Below are 17131 nucleotides of genomic sequence, written 5' to 3' on the forward strand. Positions count from 1 at the left end.
ATATATTTAAAGTTATTAATGTCCCTGTAGAATTTTATTAAACACATCTCTAAAACATATAAGGGGGTGTCATTATTTGGCAAAAAATAATTTACATTTTTTGTCTTTATTTTTGTGATGCATGGGTTAGTATTCTATAACTTAATTACAAACACATTTTTAAATATTTTACATTAATCTCTGTTGTTGATGTCTTGATAGCATTCTTTGTCTTCTTTCATTCTATTAAATTGAAGATGCTTTTTATGGTCATAGATATGGACAGTTTTGTAAATATCCAGTTTGTACTAAATGTGAACATTCTGTATTTGTATGGATATTTATCTGTCAGGCCTGATTTATCAAACTTGGTGTGTGAATCCACTAGAACTTTAACACTTTGATATTGGCTGTTTGTACTAATTGCTTATACTGCTGATGTAAAAATGCCTGATATATTCATGGATTTATATCTTTATCCTTCTTATTCTAAAGTTCTTCCTTTATGTAATTTGAGTCTGTGTTATAAATTACATACCTGTTTTAGAATAGTATTACCTGTTTGGCGATGCTTTCTCTTTAAAATTTTTTTTCTGATGTAAATACATATTTCACGTTTTCATGTGTTATTTTCAAAATAATTCTAACAGGTATGTTTTCCAAAACCTATCTGATATATTTCCATAATGTTATATTTTTAGACGTGTCTCTTGTATCCATACTACTGTTGCATATTTTTAATATATCAAAAATTACTAAACCAATGTTACTTCATTAAAAAAACTATCACTGACTGCTAATGTGAGCATTTCCTCCATACTCGTGTCATGAGATAACTGATATATTTGGGTTTCGATACATCCTCCCTGGGTGGGTGCATGCTTTTCTCTGCTTCACTGGTTCTGTAAATTCCTTTTTAAAGACTTTCTATTGATTATTTCTTTATATTTCAGTTTTCCTTCTTCAAATCTCTAGACTATATACTCTGATTCTCTTCCATTAGTGTGTAAGCTGGACATGACAACACTTACTTAACACATTAAAGTATAAAGTTATTAATATCTTTGTTCTCCTTCTGGAAAATATACAAAATTTAAACATTAATTTGCTCGTCTCAGTTTATGCGCTATTGAAGATATGCAGGGTAATTCCATCATTCTGTCTCCAAAAATGAAATATTAATGTTTTACACAGATAACGAGTGATTGTATTATTCTACAAACACACCCCTCTCACAATCCTAATTTCTGCTATTGTCACAGACCAGTCACCTGGGATCACTTTTCCTCAACCTTCAACAGAATCCTTAAAGTGCTATTTGTGGTGTTTATTTTTGTCCATCAAATTTCTCATTTTTGGTCTTAAATAGTCTTATTTTATACTCTTTCTTCAAAGATGCATTTGTTGTGTATAGAAACCTGTTGGCAGTTATTTCTTCAACAGTTTCAGTATGTCCTTCCAGTGTGGCCCTGACACATAACTTTATATTGAGTGTCAGTGGGGATGTGTGTGTGTGTATGTGTGTGTGTATATATATATATATATATATATAGCTTCTTGGGCTTTGAGAAACAATAATTTGACCTGAGTTGCTGATGACATCACCCAGAGATCCTAACATTAACATGCAGTCAGTGAATGGATACGGTTTTCATTGTCACATTAACAAGGTATAAGAGTGGAATGTAGATGATGAATAATAAAATGGGCATCTGGTGATCAAATTGATGGACTGTGCTAACAACTGACTAGGTGCTCACCAATACTATGTTTGGCTGCATGCCCAGCAGGGCTAAGACAGCTGGGTATCGTGCCAAGACACCTAAGCAATGACCTGGAGATGGTGGGTGAAACATATAGATTTATTGGGATTCACGTACAGGGAAAATCCATGGGCAGCTGGCTGGACATAGATTTGCACACTGCTTCTGCCCCCTGAGAGAAGTTTATTTAAGCAGGCAGAGGAACAAAGGCTGCGTGCTTGTCAAGGGGGATTGTCTTTGTATGACCTGCATTGCAAGGATGAGAGCTCCCTGCGAGGGCCTCCGTGTTCCTTCACCGAGGGTTTTTGTGCTAAATCTCCCACCTGAATTGGCCAAGCCCAGGACTGTTATCATCATGAGTGCTGGCACATAGCCCACACAAGGGGCCTCAAGGACACATGGCTCTGAAGGGCATGCAGGCTAGTGCCACTACACTGTTTCCTCTTTCTGGACATCCAGGAGGACAGGCATGTCCTAGCTTCCCTTACACTTAATTTGCTACCATGCTAATGAATTTTGGCCAAGGGAATACAGGCAGGAGTGACTGTGAAAATGCTTCTTTGTTTTGTTTAGTTTTTTTGAGGAAGATTAGCTCTGAGCTAACATCTGCTGCCAATCCTCCTCTTTTTGCTGAGGAAGACTGGCCCTGAGCTAACATCCATGCCCAACTTCTACTTTATATGTGGGATGCCTGCCACAGCATGGCTTGACAAGCAGTGTGTAGGACCACACCCAGGATCTGAACCCGCAAACCCCAGGCCACCAAAGCGGAATGTGCAAACTTAACCGCTGCACCACCAGGCTGGCCCCAATGCTTCTTCATTTTCTCTTCTCATTTGTGCTCCTTCCTGGGGTTGTCTCCTTGGGCCTCAGTGGTTCCAGATTTCATACCTCCTCAGGAATTACTGCTCCCTTGTGAGCTGCAGGTTTAGATAATGGGAAGATGATGTCTTAAGGAGGAGGAGGACCACACAGACCTGCTGACCTTGAGCCACTGGCTGTCAGGCTGGGCCATCTGATGATCATACATTTGTACCTGGGTCTGCCTGCCCTGAGATCCAGGAAGGAGGCAGGAGGAGTTTGAGTCTCTATTCCTGTGAATTAGACATGAATTATTACTCTGTCATCTTATGAAACAAACCATGATATGAAACCATGTTAACTCCACTGTCCTCTTAAGCCTAAAGACAATTAGTCTTAATAGCCCTATGTTTTGAATCATCTGGCGTATAAGAATGTGTCCCTTGGACAACAGACCTACCTGTAATTTATGAAACCCTCCTGCATGTGATATTTTTAAAAATTCGAATGAGCCTAAATGTATATAGGTGTGATTTATGTGAAAATTTTAACCATTACCTGTGATGCTACTTGCTGAGTCAGGGAATCACTGTAGTTTATATTTTGAAAAATATGATCAGCGATTCTACAAAACAGGTCTCTGACATCCTCCAATAGCAGTATATGTGAGAACCTTGTGGTGACAATGAATGCTAAAATAGCTTGTATGTGTTTAGCACTAGGCCCTGTGTTAAGCACATTGCATCTCACTTCCCACGAAGTAGGTGTAGTAGTTTCCCATTTTAGTTATTGGACCTTTGGGGAAAAGGGTGGTCGTAACTTTTAAACACAGCCGCAGCTCTCAAAGTTGAACCAGGGCTCCATCCCAGAGTTTCTGTGTCAGAAGGTGTAGGTTAGGTCCATGACCTACAGGTGATGCTGAAACTCCCAAATCAGGGACCCAAATTTTGGATGAAGGAATTAGAGGAGCATTTAATGCTGCTACACAAAGGCCCCCACGAGCGAGGTATATTCATTGTTTAATTTAAATCTCACTCCCCAAAGCTCAGAGAGGTGAAGCGGCTCTCCCAGGATTAAAGAATGGATCAGCCATAGTGTTGGGAAAACTGGACAGCCACATGTAAAAGAATGAAAGTAGACCATTCTCTTACGCCATTCGCAAAAATAAACTCAAAATGGATCAAATACTGAAAGGTAAGACCTAAAACCTGTAAGACTTCTAGAAGAAAATATAGGCAGTACACTCTTTGACATCAGCATTAAAAGGATCTTTTTGGTCACCAGGTCTTCTCAGACAAGGGAAACAATAGAATAAACAAGTGGGACTTCATCAGACCAAAGAGCTTCTAAAAGGCAAAGAAAACAGGATTGAAATGAAAAGACAACCCACCAACTGGGAAAAAATATTTGCAAATCATATATCTGACAAAGGGCTAATCTCCATAACATATAAAGAACTCACACAACTCAACAACAAAAAATAAACAACCTGATCAGGGCAGGGGATGTGAACAGACATTTCTCCAAAGAAGATATACGGATGGCCAATAGGCACATAAAAAGATGCTCATCATCACTGATCATCAGAGAAATGCAAAGCAAAACTACACTAAAATACCACCTTACACACTGTTGGTAGGAATGAAAACTAGTGCAGCCACTATGGAAAACAGTACGGAGACTTCTCAAAAAGTTAGAAATACAAATACCATAAGACCCAGCCATGCCACCACTGGGTATCTATCTAAAGAACTTGAAATCAGCAATTCAAAGGGACACACACCCACATGTTCATTGCAGGATTGTTCACAATAGCCAAGACGTGGGAACAAACTAAGTGCCCATCGACTGATGATTGGATAAAGAAGACATGGTATACATATACAATAGAATGCCACTCAGCCATAAAAAAGGATAAAATCCTCCCATTAACAACATGGATGGACCTTGAGGGTATTATGTTAAGCAAAATAAGCCAGATAGAGAAAGACAAACTCTGTATGATTCCACTGGTATGTGGAAGATAAACACATGGACAAAGGGAACAACAGACAAGTGGTGACCAGGGGGAAAGGGGATGGGCTGGGCACAAGGGGAGAAGGGTGCACCTATAAGATGGCTAGCAAATAATAATATACAACTGAAATTTGACAATGTTGTAAACTATCATAACCTCAAAAAAGAGTAATACAACAAATAAAGGAATGGGTCACATGCTGGAATCCTCTGAGGAAGTGGCATTCTCCCAGGTGACCACGGATATCTGAGCGCGTCGCCTTTAAGAGGAGCTCTGGCACTTAGGACTTTTCTCCCGGATCTTTCTCTCCCTGCTGGCCTTCCCGCCCAGCCGCTTCGCGGTTGTCATGGAGAACCGGAAACCCGAACGTCGCTCAGCGAACGCGGAGAATAAACTACGTTACCCAGAGGTCTGAGCGCGGCGCATCGCCTTAGCGCCAGTGACAGCCCGCACGACGGGCGTTTCCTGCTGTCCAGGCGGCAGAGGCGGGACTTCCGGCGTCCTGGGCGTGACGTGTTTTTCCTGTGCCGGGACTGTCCACACTGGCCGCGGAGGCTCCGAGTCCTGGCCTGGTGCGGTTCGGCCGCGGCGGGGAAAAGGACACGACCTCCGTCCGCGCCTTTGTTAAGATTCCTGATGCCCGTGGTGGGTCGGGCGACCCTGCGCGGAGCTGTCCGCGGGGCTTGCGCTCTTTCCGCGGCCTTCGCACCCGCCCTCGGTCCCCGGCGGCCCCCGCAGGCGGACCCCTGAGCCTGAGCCTGTTTACACGGGGGAGACTGGGGACGGAGGCGACAGTCGGTCCGAGTGCACCAGGCCCAGTGGAGGTGGGGGTCTCGGCTGAGCCCGCCGGGTCCGCCCGTTCGCCCGCTTCTCACGGCTCCGTTCTGCTCACAGGATCCCATGGCGGCCGCGGCGCTGTCGGACCGGGCTCAGGTGAGTGGAGGGGCCCTCCAGCCCTCACGACTCGGATGTAGGGGAGGGTGTGTTCTAGGACTTGATCGCTTCGCCCTCATCGCTCCGTCCTGTTGAGTATGAAGGCGGTGGAGGGCGGTGATCACCCCCGGCGGATAGATGGCGAGGTTGCCATTCCCAGGATCGATGGGATGAGGTGTGAAAGGGTTTCCAAGGCGCAGGAGGCATCGGGTCCACATACTTGGAGGTGAGAATGGATTCGGAGTGTTCCGGGAACCGCAGGTCTCTCTCCTGTCTGGTGAGAACAGAGGGCAGTCGGTCAGAGATCAGGCGTGGAATGGCAGTCTCGGAAGCTGAGCCTCTGTTGTGGTGGCAGTGGGAGCCGTGGAAGGTTTGGAACAGAGAAGGGAGGTGATCTGACTTAGGTGTTAACAGGTTCCGTCTGGCTACAGAGTGGAAAGATTGAGGGGCATGGGAGTGAGCAGGGAGACCATGATGGAGCCTACTGCAATAGTCCAGGTGAGTGTTGGTGGTGGTTGGACCAGAGTGGTGGCCGTGGAGGTTAGAACAGTGTATGCGTTTTGTATATACTTCTAAGTAGGGCCAACCGGATTTTCTGACGGGACAGTGATATTCTGTGATTCTTCACCTCTCCCTGGCTGTGCACTTGAGTGTGCTGGGCCCTAAAAGTGGGTCATTTCTACTCCAGCATCCTGGATCTAGGCCACGAGTTATATGCAGAGGTTCCTACTTCTAACAGCCAATAGGATGAGGACTGGAGGGGTATCTTAGGCTCAGGAACAGCATGTGCAAATGCTTGGAGGTTAGATCAAGTTGAGAGTCCTCAAGGAACCACAGGTCTGAATTATGTCTGTTGGGAACCGGGCCAGGAGTCAGGCAGGAATGGGAGGCTGAGGAGCTGGGCCTCTATTCTGGGGGTGAGTGAACGACATGGAAGATTTGGAGCAGAAGAGAGAGGTGCTCTGGCTTAGATCTTAACGGGCTCCCTCTGGCTGCTCTGTGGTTGAGAACAGAGGACGGGCATGAGCATGGAGGAGCCTACTGCAGTGGTCCCCGTGAGTGTTGATGGGGGCTGGGCCAGTGGGGCGGCTGTGGGAGTGAGAGAAGTTGGTGCATTTTGTGTCTGTTTTTTAAGTAGGGTGACTGGCTTTTCTGATGTGAAATGTGAATGAGAGAGAGGGAAGTGTCATACGTGACCCCAGGGCTTTTTTGGCTTTAGTTGGTAGGGTGATGGAAGTGCCATCAAGTGAGATGGGACAGTCGGTGGCAGGAGTAATTACTACTGTGGCTGTATCGGGAGTTATGTTTAGTGTAAGAAGTCCCAGGGACCTCTTAGTTGAGGCATCCAGCTGGACACAGATTTTTAGTTCCGAGGAGGGGTTCTGGTCAAGTTCAAAAGGTGGCAGTGAAAGTCTGGAATGGGGTGGAGCTGTGGGTTAAATTTAGGAGGGAGTATCTTCAAGTAACGGTGACAATTCCGTTAAAAACAAAGTTGAAACCGGGTCCTGAGGACTGGGTCTCTTGCTTAGGCAGCTGGGTGGCGGTGGTATCTGTCATAAAGACCAGAGCGCTTCCTGGACACCATGTGCAGAGTGGCATGGCGGGAGATGCCTTGCAGGTGCATGTAATGTGGACCAGAAGGTTGTCAGTGGTGGTGGGGGTCCCAGATATGAGGAAGGGGTGGTTCAAAGAGTGGTGTACATGTTGGGAGGAGTGTGAACTGACCACCTTCAGGTTGTGTCTGGGAGGCATAGGCTGGACACCAGGAGAACCGGCCAGCAGGAGAGGGTTTGGTGCCCTTCATGCCAGACCCGTAGCTTACGTAATATCTGTCCATCTCCCTGCCTGATTCTGCTCTGGGTTGCACAGGGTGATCAGAAGGACACCAGGAGAGAGTGGGCACTAGCGGTGTCGAGCCTGCTGTCTCCTCTGGGTTGGGAGGGTGAGGAGGTGAGGGACTAGGGAGTGGGTATGTGAATGGATATGCTGGGGAGTCCTGTTGCCCATGGGCTCAACTGTCCCCATGGTGGCAGGACTGTGTGACCTTCGAGGATGTGTTCGTGTCTTTCTCCCGGGAGGAGTGGGAGCTCCTCGAGAAGGCTCAGAGACTCCTGTACCGTGATGTGATGCTGGAGAACTTCGCGCATGTGGCCTCACTGGGTAAGTCCTTGTTTCAGTTATCTGTTGCTACGTAGCAAATTATGCCAACATTTAGTGGCTTACAACGAAAAGATGAATTATCTCAGTTTCAGTGCATCGGGAGTCTCGTCACAGCCAGCTGGGTGCTTTTGGCCCAGAGTCTCCCATGAGGTTTCAGTCAAGCCGTCGGCCACAGCTGTGTTGTCATGTGAAGGCCAGTCTTGGGAAGAATCCAGACTTACAAACTCGTTCATGTGGTTGTTTGCAAGATTTCGTTTCTTGTGACTTCTTTAACTGTGAGCTTTAGTTCCTCACTGGCTATTGGCAAAGGCCTCCCTCGGCTCCTTGTCATGTTGGCCTTTCTGTCGTGTGCCTCGTAACATGGCAGCTGCCGCGTCTCTGAGCAAGTGAGCAAGAGAGATGGATGGAAACTAGTCTTTTTCTGACTTGACCTGGAAGTGACATCCCATCACTTTTGCCATATTCTGTTCCTTAGAGATGAGTCATTCAGTGCAGCCTGCAATCAAGGAAAGACGCTTAGACGAGGACAGGAGTACTGGGAGGCATTCATTCCAGGGGGCCATCTTAGAGGCTGCCTTCCACAGACCCTCATGCCCACTCCAGTGTCCTTGGGGTTTGGTTATTCCCCTGTTCCCTTGGGGCAGCTCTTTCTCTTCTGCCAGATCAGTGACTCTCCTTCCTCCCTTCTTTGGTTCCCAGAGTAGGTGCTATGGGTGCCATGGCTGGGCCGTGTGCAGTGTCCCCTCCCTCTCTGAGCAGTCCCAAAACCTGCTGCCCAAAGCCTTGCAGGAATGGCTCAGGGGTTCAGGGCTTTTCCAGTCAGCTCCATAGAGTCTGTGTGGTTTGGGCCGCCTGACTGTCCAGGTCCGTGCTTCCTCTGTGTCCCAAGTTCTGCCCTCATCCTCTAGCTGCCATTTCCTGGGCTGACTAGGGCAGGCTTTGCAGGAAGTGACATGTCACTCACTACTTGTGGAATTGCGAGGCTTTTCTGCCAAATCTTCCTTTAGGTTCTTCTTCTTGCATTTCATTTTCTTCTCTGGGCCACGCATCTGCCCTATGTTTCCTGTACAACTTCCACCTTCTAGATCCCATGTAGTTTGCCCTTGGAGAGAGCCAGGAAGCTCTGGGTACCTGACGGGGCCGACCTGACTCCAGCCACAGTGAGAGACGCAGAGAGGGCTGGGCACTGCTGAATGGGAACTGAAGAGAGTGTCCTGTTAGGGCTGGGGTCACATCGTTTCTTCAGCCTGCTTTGTGTTCACCACTCTTTTCTTGCCAAGGCCCATGGCAATTCCTCATTTTTGCCTTTCCTTCCCCATTCTTGGCACTTTGCCCACTTTTCATTTCGCTCCTGTCTTCCATCCCTTGGCTGTTTCCCCACTTCTCTGACCTCTGGGTCTCACACAGGCTTCTGCACAGAGTTCTCCTGACACCAGCAGCCAAGGCCCTGCTGAAACCCTTCAGTAGAGGAGTGAGTGGGAGACCTCCCGTCTATTTCCTGTAGCGTGCATCATCATTGTGTCTTTACCCATCATTAGGGTTCTTCCATACTGTGAGCTTTAGAGACCCAGGACTGACCATGCGTTCTTCCTCATCCTGATCCTGGCTCTCTCATCCTGCCAGCAAGTCAATGGACACATTCATTGTGTGTCCCACACATAAACGATGGGGCTGCTGCTTCCCACCATGGTTAACAGGTGCTTCACCAACATTTCTTTGTTTTCAGCTTGTTGGCGTGAAGCAGACAGTGAGGAGGCCCCTTCTGAGCAGAGCAATTCCATAGGAGTGCTGCAGATCAGGACTGCAATGTCAGGTTCATTTATCCAGGAAGCCTACCCGTGGGAGATGCGTGACCCACTCTTAAAAGACATTTTGCACCTGCCTGAACACCAGGGATCACACTCCACGCAGAAACTGTACACATGTGGCCCCTGTGGGAGAGGATTCTTGTCCAGTGCAAACTTCTACCAGCACCAGAGGCGATATACTGGAGAGAATCCCTTCCGGGAGGATAATGGTGGGGCCTCATTTGTGAAGAGCTGTGCAGTCTACATGTTAGCGAGACCTTTTACTTGCAGGGAGGAAGGGATGGACTTGCTGGACAGCTCTGGCCTCTTCCAGCACCAGACCACTCACAGTGGGGTGAGTCCGTACAAAAGGACTGAGTTCCCGGAGTCTCTCCCACGCAGCTCCAGTCTCGGGCAACACCAGGGAGACCCTGATAAACGGATGCTCTTCAGTTGCAGTGACAATGGGCAAGGCTTCCTGAACACCTTCACTCTCCTTGAGAACCAGGTAACTCACTCTGAAGTGAGATCCTTTAGATGCCTACCACGTGGAAGTATGTCCAAGGAGAAACCAGCTCTCGTTCATCACAGAAAAATCCACAGTGGAGACACATCACATGTGTGTAAGGAGTGTGGAAAGGCCTTCATTCACCTGTCCCGCCTAAAAATGCACCAGAGACTTCATACTGGAAAAAGACATTACACATGCAGTGAATGTGGGAAAGCCTTCAGGCGTAAAGACACACTTGTTCAGCACCAGAGATTTCATACTGGAGAAAGGCCTTTTGAGTGCACTGAATGTGGAAAATTCTTTAGCCAAATATCCCACCTTGTTCAGCACCAGAGAATTCACACTGGGGAAAGGCGTTATAAGTGCACTGAATGTGGAAAAGCTTTTAGTCGTAAAGACACACTTGTCCACCACCAGATAATTCACAGTGGAGCAAGGCCCTATGAGTGCAGCGAATGTGGGAAAGCCTTCAGCCGTAAAGACACACTTGTGCAGCACCAGAAAATCCACACTGGGGAAAGGCCTTATGAGTGTGATCAATGTGGGAAATTCTTTAGCCATAGCTCCAACCTTAGTGTACACCAGAGAATTCACACTGGAGCGAAGCCTTATGAATGTAGTGAATGTGGGAAATGCTTTAGCCACAACTCCAGCCTCATTCTACACCAGAGAGTTCACACTGGAGCAAGGCCTTACGTGTGCAGTGACTGTGGAAAAGCCTATATTAGTAGCTCCCACCTTGTTCAACACAAGAAAGTTCACACTGGAGCCAGACATTATGAGTGCAGTGAATGTGGGACATTATTTAGCTGTAACTCTAGCCTCATTCTACACCAGAGAGTTCACACTGGTGAAAAGCCTTATGTGTGCAGTGAATGTGGGAAAGCTTATGTTAGTAGCTCCCACTTTGTTAAACACAAGAAAGTTCACACCCGAGCCAGATCTTATGAGTGCAATGAATGTGGAAAATTCTTTAACCGCAATTCTAGCCTCATTCTACACCGGAGGATTCACACTGGAGAAAAGCCTTACTTGTGCAGTGAATGTGGGAAAGCCTACAGCAGAAGCTCCCATCTTGTTCGGCACCAAAAAGTTCATACTGGAGAAAGGCCTCACGAATGCAGCAGTTTTGTTGGTCCTTTAGCTGCATCTCTTAAACCTGTTTAGCACTGGAAAGTTGACACTAGAGAAAGCCCTTAGGAATGCAGAAAATATGCTATCTCCTTGTTCAACCTAATGGGGCTCACACCAGAGTAAAGTTCTGTGAGTACCCTTCGTGAGGAAGCAGTCAGCCAGTAGGTGAATCTTGTAGGTTTATACATCCACCCTGGGGAGATTCCAATAAGTACCACATAGGTGGGAAGATCTCCTGAGGTGCTTTGCACTTCCTAAACTGTGCAGGGCTCTTGACAGAGTTCTGTCACTGCCTGTGCCTGAAGCCATCTCATTGCTACCAGCTGTCAGGATCACACAGTCTGTGTCAGTTGCTCCAATATGCTCAGGGAAGGCAGATCCCTGTGCCTTCTCTCCTACTCCCTGGAGGGAATCGTGTGTTTGGAGCCCATTGACAGCCCTCCTTTCCCTCCCCCATGACTGGGTTGTGAGTGAACTTGGTCTTCACTCTGGCCAGAATAGTCTGAGCTGGTGACTGCCAGGGATTTCCAGACGAGATTTCCCTTCTCTATGGACAATGTTGACTGTAAACATGAGAGCTGTGTTTCCAGATCACCCAGCTTTGGAACAGCTACCTTGTACTGCTCTTCTTTGTGCAGAGATAAAGGCCTGTAATCGCAGTCTTTACTCTTGGGAGGGGTCTTTTCACTGTGTGGAATGGGTTGAGAAAAGAATTTTGTTCTGCTGTATGAAGGGAGGAACTCCTTTTGTCGGCACCAACTTTATGTGACTCGGAGGGGGTCAGCCAGATGGCACAGAACAGATCTCAGTCTGGTTTGGCCTACTTGCCAAACCTAAGGTCACTTACGTTTTCTCCTATGTTATCTTCCAGGTGTTCTATAGTTTTGTGTTTGCATTTAGGTCTGTTTGCCATTTTGAGAACATTTTTTAAAAGGTTTAAGATCTTTATCTAGATAATTTTTTAACATGAAGATGTCCAGTAGTTCCAGCACCATTTGTTGAAAAGAGTATCCTTTCACCATTGCTCCCTTTTCAAAGATCAGCTGATTGTATTTGTGTGGATCTACTTGACTAAGGTCCAATTTTTTCCGTTTTTTGAGATAATCATTGTGTGGGTATGGCTTTTTTTGTCTTTTATTTTATTTACATGGTATATTCCATCAATTGATACTAAGATGTTAAACTAACCTTGCATTTCCCGGGACAAATCCCACTTGGTCAGGATGTATAATTCTTTGTATGTGTTGCCAAATTTCTGATACTTTTAAAATGTATTTTACATGTATATTGATGAGGGATAACGGATTTATCGATTTCTTTCTTGTTATATCTCTGTCTAACTTTGCTGGCCTCTGCTCTCATGAGTAATTCAGTCCTCATTGACAGATTAATGATATTTCTTCTTTAAATGTTTGCTAGAATCCCTTAGTGAAGCCACCTGAGCCTGGAGTTTTCTTGTGGGAAGATTCTCAATAAACATTACTTAGTATAGTCGTGTATAGATTTTTCTACTTATGTCAGTTTTCATAATTGGTGTCTTTCTAGGAATTTGTTCATTTCAACTAAATTGTCTAATTTCGGAGGATAGAGATTATTTATAGTATTCCCTTATGATGCTTTTAATGTCTGTAGGGTCAGTAGTGTCATCATTCCTGATTTTGTTAATTTGTTGTCTTCTTTGCTTTGTCAACCTACCTAAAGTTTTGTCAATTTTGTTGATTTTTTGAAAGAGTCAACTGTTTGTTTCATTGATTTTTATTTTTTAGTGTTTTTTTCATTTTCTATTTCAGTGAGTTTTGTCCTAATCTTTATTATTTCCTTTCTTATCATTGCTTTGGGATTAGTTAGGCTTATTTTTGTGGTTTCTTAACATGGAAGCTTAGGTTATTGACATCTTTATTTTTCTGCAATAAGTTGTTTAAAGCTATCATTTCTCTCTAATGATTTAATTTAGCTGCATCACATCGATTTTTATATGTAGCATTTTTATTTTCATCTAGTTCAAAATATTTATGTTTTTAAAATTTAACTTGTAATTTCTCCTTTCATAGGATATTTGGCAGTGTGCAGTTTCATAAGTCTTTCTCAATTAAATTTTCAGGGCTATTATCACAGAGTGGGAGGAATGCTTTTAATTTTTCAGTTAAGGGCCCAGGTATTATAATTAAGGGCTTGAAATGGAGAAAATCTGTGGGTTATTAGAAATATCTTTCACTCTGAAGAATATTTTGAGGAAAGCTTTCAGGTGTTTAATGTAGAAAAAGTAGCACCCGTATCTTCCACGGATTCATGAGGATGACCGTCTGTCATTAATTCATCTTGACTGCTTAAGGATATGGCAGGTTATTGAGCTCTTTTTCCTTCCTCAGAGGACCCTCATTGATCTGAACTGAGGGATTTTCTTTGTCTTGCTTTTTCTTTCATAAAGTGGGACCATCCTTTTTCCGGTGTCTCTTCTGTTTACAATATATTCAAGTCTCCTTGTCAATAGGTGGTTTGTTGGAAAATGAGTCCCTTAGCTGTTTAATCTGCAGGGACGTAAGTTTACTTTGGGTAAATTTTTAATTCCATTTATATTCCATTTTGATTCCAAAAGCTTTTCAAAATGTACTGTCAGGTGTTGTTTTTAAGCTAAAGGAGCTATTAGTTATTCTAATTTCTGTTTTCAAATTAGGTCTCCAATTCAGGTTTAACACCATTGATAAAATGACATGAAACAGCTGCTGTTACATCAGCACCTCTGTAACCCTGTAAATGTTACCAAAAGGTATTTTTCTAATCTGTCCTGAAAATCTCCTATGGTGTCATCTAATTTTTTGTTTCAATGATCAAATTACTGTGCAATTGTTTTTTGTTGTAAATATTTCAAGTATGGCCTGTAGGAGAATTGGATGTACTCTTCTGGCCTTTCTGTGACCCTCAGGTTTATTGTGGAAGGAGGATTCCTGTTGGTCCCTTTCTGGGTCAGTCCAATCAGCTTCAGCCATTCACGATTTAGCATCTGAGTTGTATGAGTTAGGTAGCCCTGGGTCACATGTACCGTAAAGAATTCTAAATTCTTTTATGACTATTTGCTCGTCTTTTTTGGGTTGAGGGGAGTCTTTAGTTATATCTCTTAGTTCAGCTCAGGTCCAAGGTTTAAATTCTGCAGTTTCCCGAATGCGTGACTCATGCAGTGAATCTTAGAGGTAACTGGCATTTGGGGCTTTAAGAGAGTTGTTGGTGAAAGGCAGGGCATCTGGGCAAGGGGAAGAGAAGCAGGAGGAGGTGCTGAAATAGATCAGAAGGATAAGGGCGAAGAGAGAGCTAGGTATGAGGAGGCAACTGGAGGACAAGGACAGGGAGGATTTACTAGGGGAATGAGGCTCCTTTGTTATTGCTGAAGTTTGTCAAATTGCTCATTGGTTTTGGCCAAAGAATCTTTTAGTGATGCAGTTTTTGATTCAGCATTTCATTTGGAGGCCTCTTTATACTAATGTAAAAATATTGCCCTCCTCAGAATTCTTATTTATTTTCAAAGGTGCCTTTCAAATTAGCACTTTTGTTCAAATCAAATGTCCCCCCAGAGGGGCCATTGAATGCCTACATCATCCTTGGTGCAGTTACCTTACTTAGAAAGCTAGGCACAACAATTAGGATTGTAACAGGAATACATAGACAACGCAGGAGGGTTTCATGGAAGAGGAGAGGATTTAGACTTAGAGCACTCTGTGAAAGCACATGATGACTGGTAGAAATGCAAAGCTTCTAGAACTCAGGCCCCTAACCTGACAGTTGGCCATCTCACACCGCAGACCCATAGTCTGCCCCTGGCATGCGAAAACCAGAGGGATCGTTCACTCTAGACTATAGCTGTTCTCAATACAAAAGTTAAGAGGGAAGGAGACCTCATTTGATTCATTGGGGACCCACAGCAAAGTTTGCCCACGTAGTGGCTAGTACAGTAAGAACTGCAAACCCACTGGTCTGTGAGGCTACCTTGCACAATAGGCTTATAGGGCAATGCCTGTGTTCTACCTAGGATTCAGCTTCTTAGGACAACACTTAGCACAGAAAGAAACCCAGTAACTTACAGGACAGCAAAAAAGTATCAGAATGGCCTGGTCCACCAAGAATCCCAAACAACTGGGAACTAATAACAAAACCCAGGTATCAAACTGAGAACGAAAGCCAAGGAACTGAACACAATGAGAGCCAAGTTTAGACCTTGTGCTGACTCACCTCAGCTTCGCAGACTCCACTTCCCCTGAGCAGCAAGGCACAAGGGACATCTGTGGTTGCTGCACCTGGTGGAAGGCTGGGGTCTCCAGTGACAGGCAGTGCAGACTGTATGTCAGTGGGACTTCCATGATAACTATAATAGATTGTAACATAGCTTCTACAGTGGGCACATTTAATTTATCTTCTTCCATTGTCGATTGAACATTGATGGATGAGACGCAGGCTCAACAGTAGTGTGAGCTGGAGGAATGATGATACACAGGGGGAAGTTGCTTACAACTTCTATTATTTTAGCTTCTTAAACTGAATTTCTGTTAAATTATTTTTTCACTTGCTTTGATACTATGAAATCATATGTCTCTTGTGCTTAACTGTTAGTAATGTTGATTTACATGTGTCCATCATTTTCAATATTGAATGAACAATTGCATACCACACACCTTGAAGAAGATTTTTACCACACTTATCCACTCTTAAGGGAATTCATCACAAAATTGACACTTGCAGTTTGGCATTTTTTGTATTCAGTATACACAAAAAAAATGGATAACAGCACTTTAGCGAGAACAGAAAAGTTACCTTTTCAGTCTGACATCTGTGTCAGTTCATATGCCACTCACAAGTCCAAACTCATAACTAGTGTAAATAGAGGTTGACCCATTGAAAGCTTTGCAAACTTGTGAACTAACAAGGAATTGAACTTGGTATCTCATACAAAAAAGAAGTGAACTTTCTGTTTCTAAGGGAGAGTTCTGGTAATCAGGCAGTCTCCTCAAAGACAGCCAGAGCTTTAAGCTTTTGGGAAGTCTGGCAATCCAGAATCGGCGGGCTTTCAGAAATGGGCGTGTTTAAGGATTGAGGGACTTTCAGGTGTGTCACTGAGGTTGCTACTTTTGACTAGTTGACTTTCAGAAACGCGGTTATTGAAGTGAGGCAGTTGCTGATTGGCCGTTGCCTAGGAGCCTGCGCTGTCACTGATTGGCAGGCTTTCAGGACTGGGATAAGATGCCCCCTTTGCACTCCTGGTCACAATGTCAGAAAGGCATCCACCATCCCAGCGGAATATAATGTGATACATCCCTGTTTTTTGTATCTCACATATGGAGTAATAAATATTATCTGAATATAAATCTTGTTCTGTCTCTTGGGACACCGTCACTGACTATACAGGTAGGAAAGCTGTTTTCTTCGGGAACCACAGGCACAGCGTCACTCTTTCTAACCACTTCAGTGCCTCCTGACATTCCTCCTGCAAGATCCCCGTCATAGCCCTGTCGGGGAGCTTTTCTTACTGTCCCTGACCAAACCTACTGAAGCTCATAAAAACCACCCCAAAGCGTCAGCGTCCATGTCTAGGACAAGTAACAAGATAGCTGACAGCTATGAGGGGATGCCGAGTGACATCACGGTATGCTCTGTCGCTTTCTATGAGCAGCCCGTGGGAATGTGCTGCCATTCCTGGAGTCTAAAAGGAGGTTTGTACACATTTGTGTGACGTCCTAGACTGCACCCAAAGGAAATCTGGAGTGACTCCTTTAAGACCCAGCAAAGCCCATCCCAGGTTGGAATCCGGGAACTCCATCAATCAGAGCAGGTCACGTGTCCCTCAGCCTTTATTCCCAGAGTCCAGAACCACCTACTTTCTGCGAAAGGGCGGTAACAGCATGGGAACTACGTTACCCAGACACCTGCGCGACGAGCGGCGACGACACACAGAGCCAGTGAGGGCTTCGCAGGGAGAGGCGCTTTCCTGCGTCCGCATCGCGTGGGGGCGGGATTTCCGGCGGCTTCATCGTGCTGTTGGCCTTTTCAGTCGCTGTCGGGT

At 45.1% G+C, this 17131-nt stretch overlaps 1 protein-coding gene across 1 annotated transcript; it reads left to right on the plus strand.

Annotated features, from left to right (window-relative positions):
* Positions 1–5041: 5041 nt before the first annotated feature.
* On the plus strand, positions 5042–16426 carry LOC106847398 (zinc finger protein 304-like). Its single transcript, XM_014866658.3, has 3 exons — positions 5042–5493; positions 7527–7653; positions 9380–16426. The coding sequence occupies exons 1-3, from the start codon at positions 5461–5463 to the stop codon at positions 11116–11118; spliced, it is 1899 nt and encodes a 632-aa protein (XP_014722144.2). The 5' UTR covers positions 5042–5460; the 3' UTR covers positions 11119–16426.
* Positions 16427–17131: the final 705 nt, after the last annotated feature.

The sequence above is a fragment of the Equus asinus genome, chromosome 26 (assembly GCF_041296235.1).
Source record: "Equus asinus isolate D_3611 breed Donkey chromosome 26, EquAss-T2T_v2, whole genome shotgun sequence".
Lineage (NCBI taxonomy): Eukaryota > Metazoa > Chordata > Mammalia > Perissodactyla > Equidae > Equus > Equus asinus.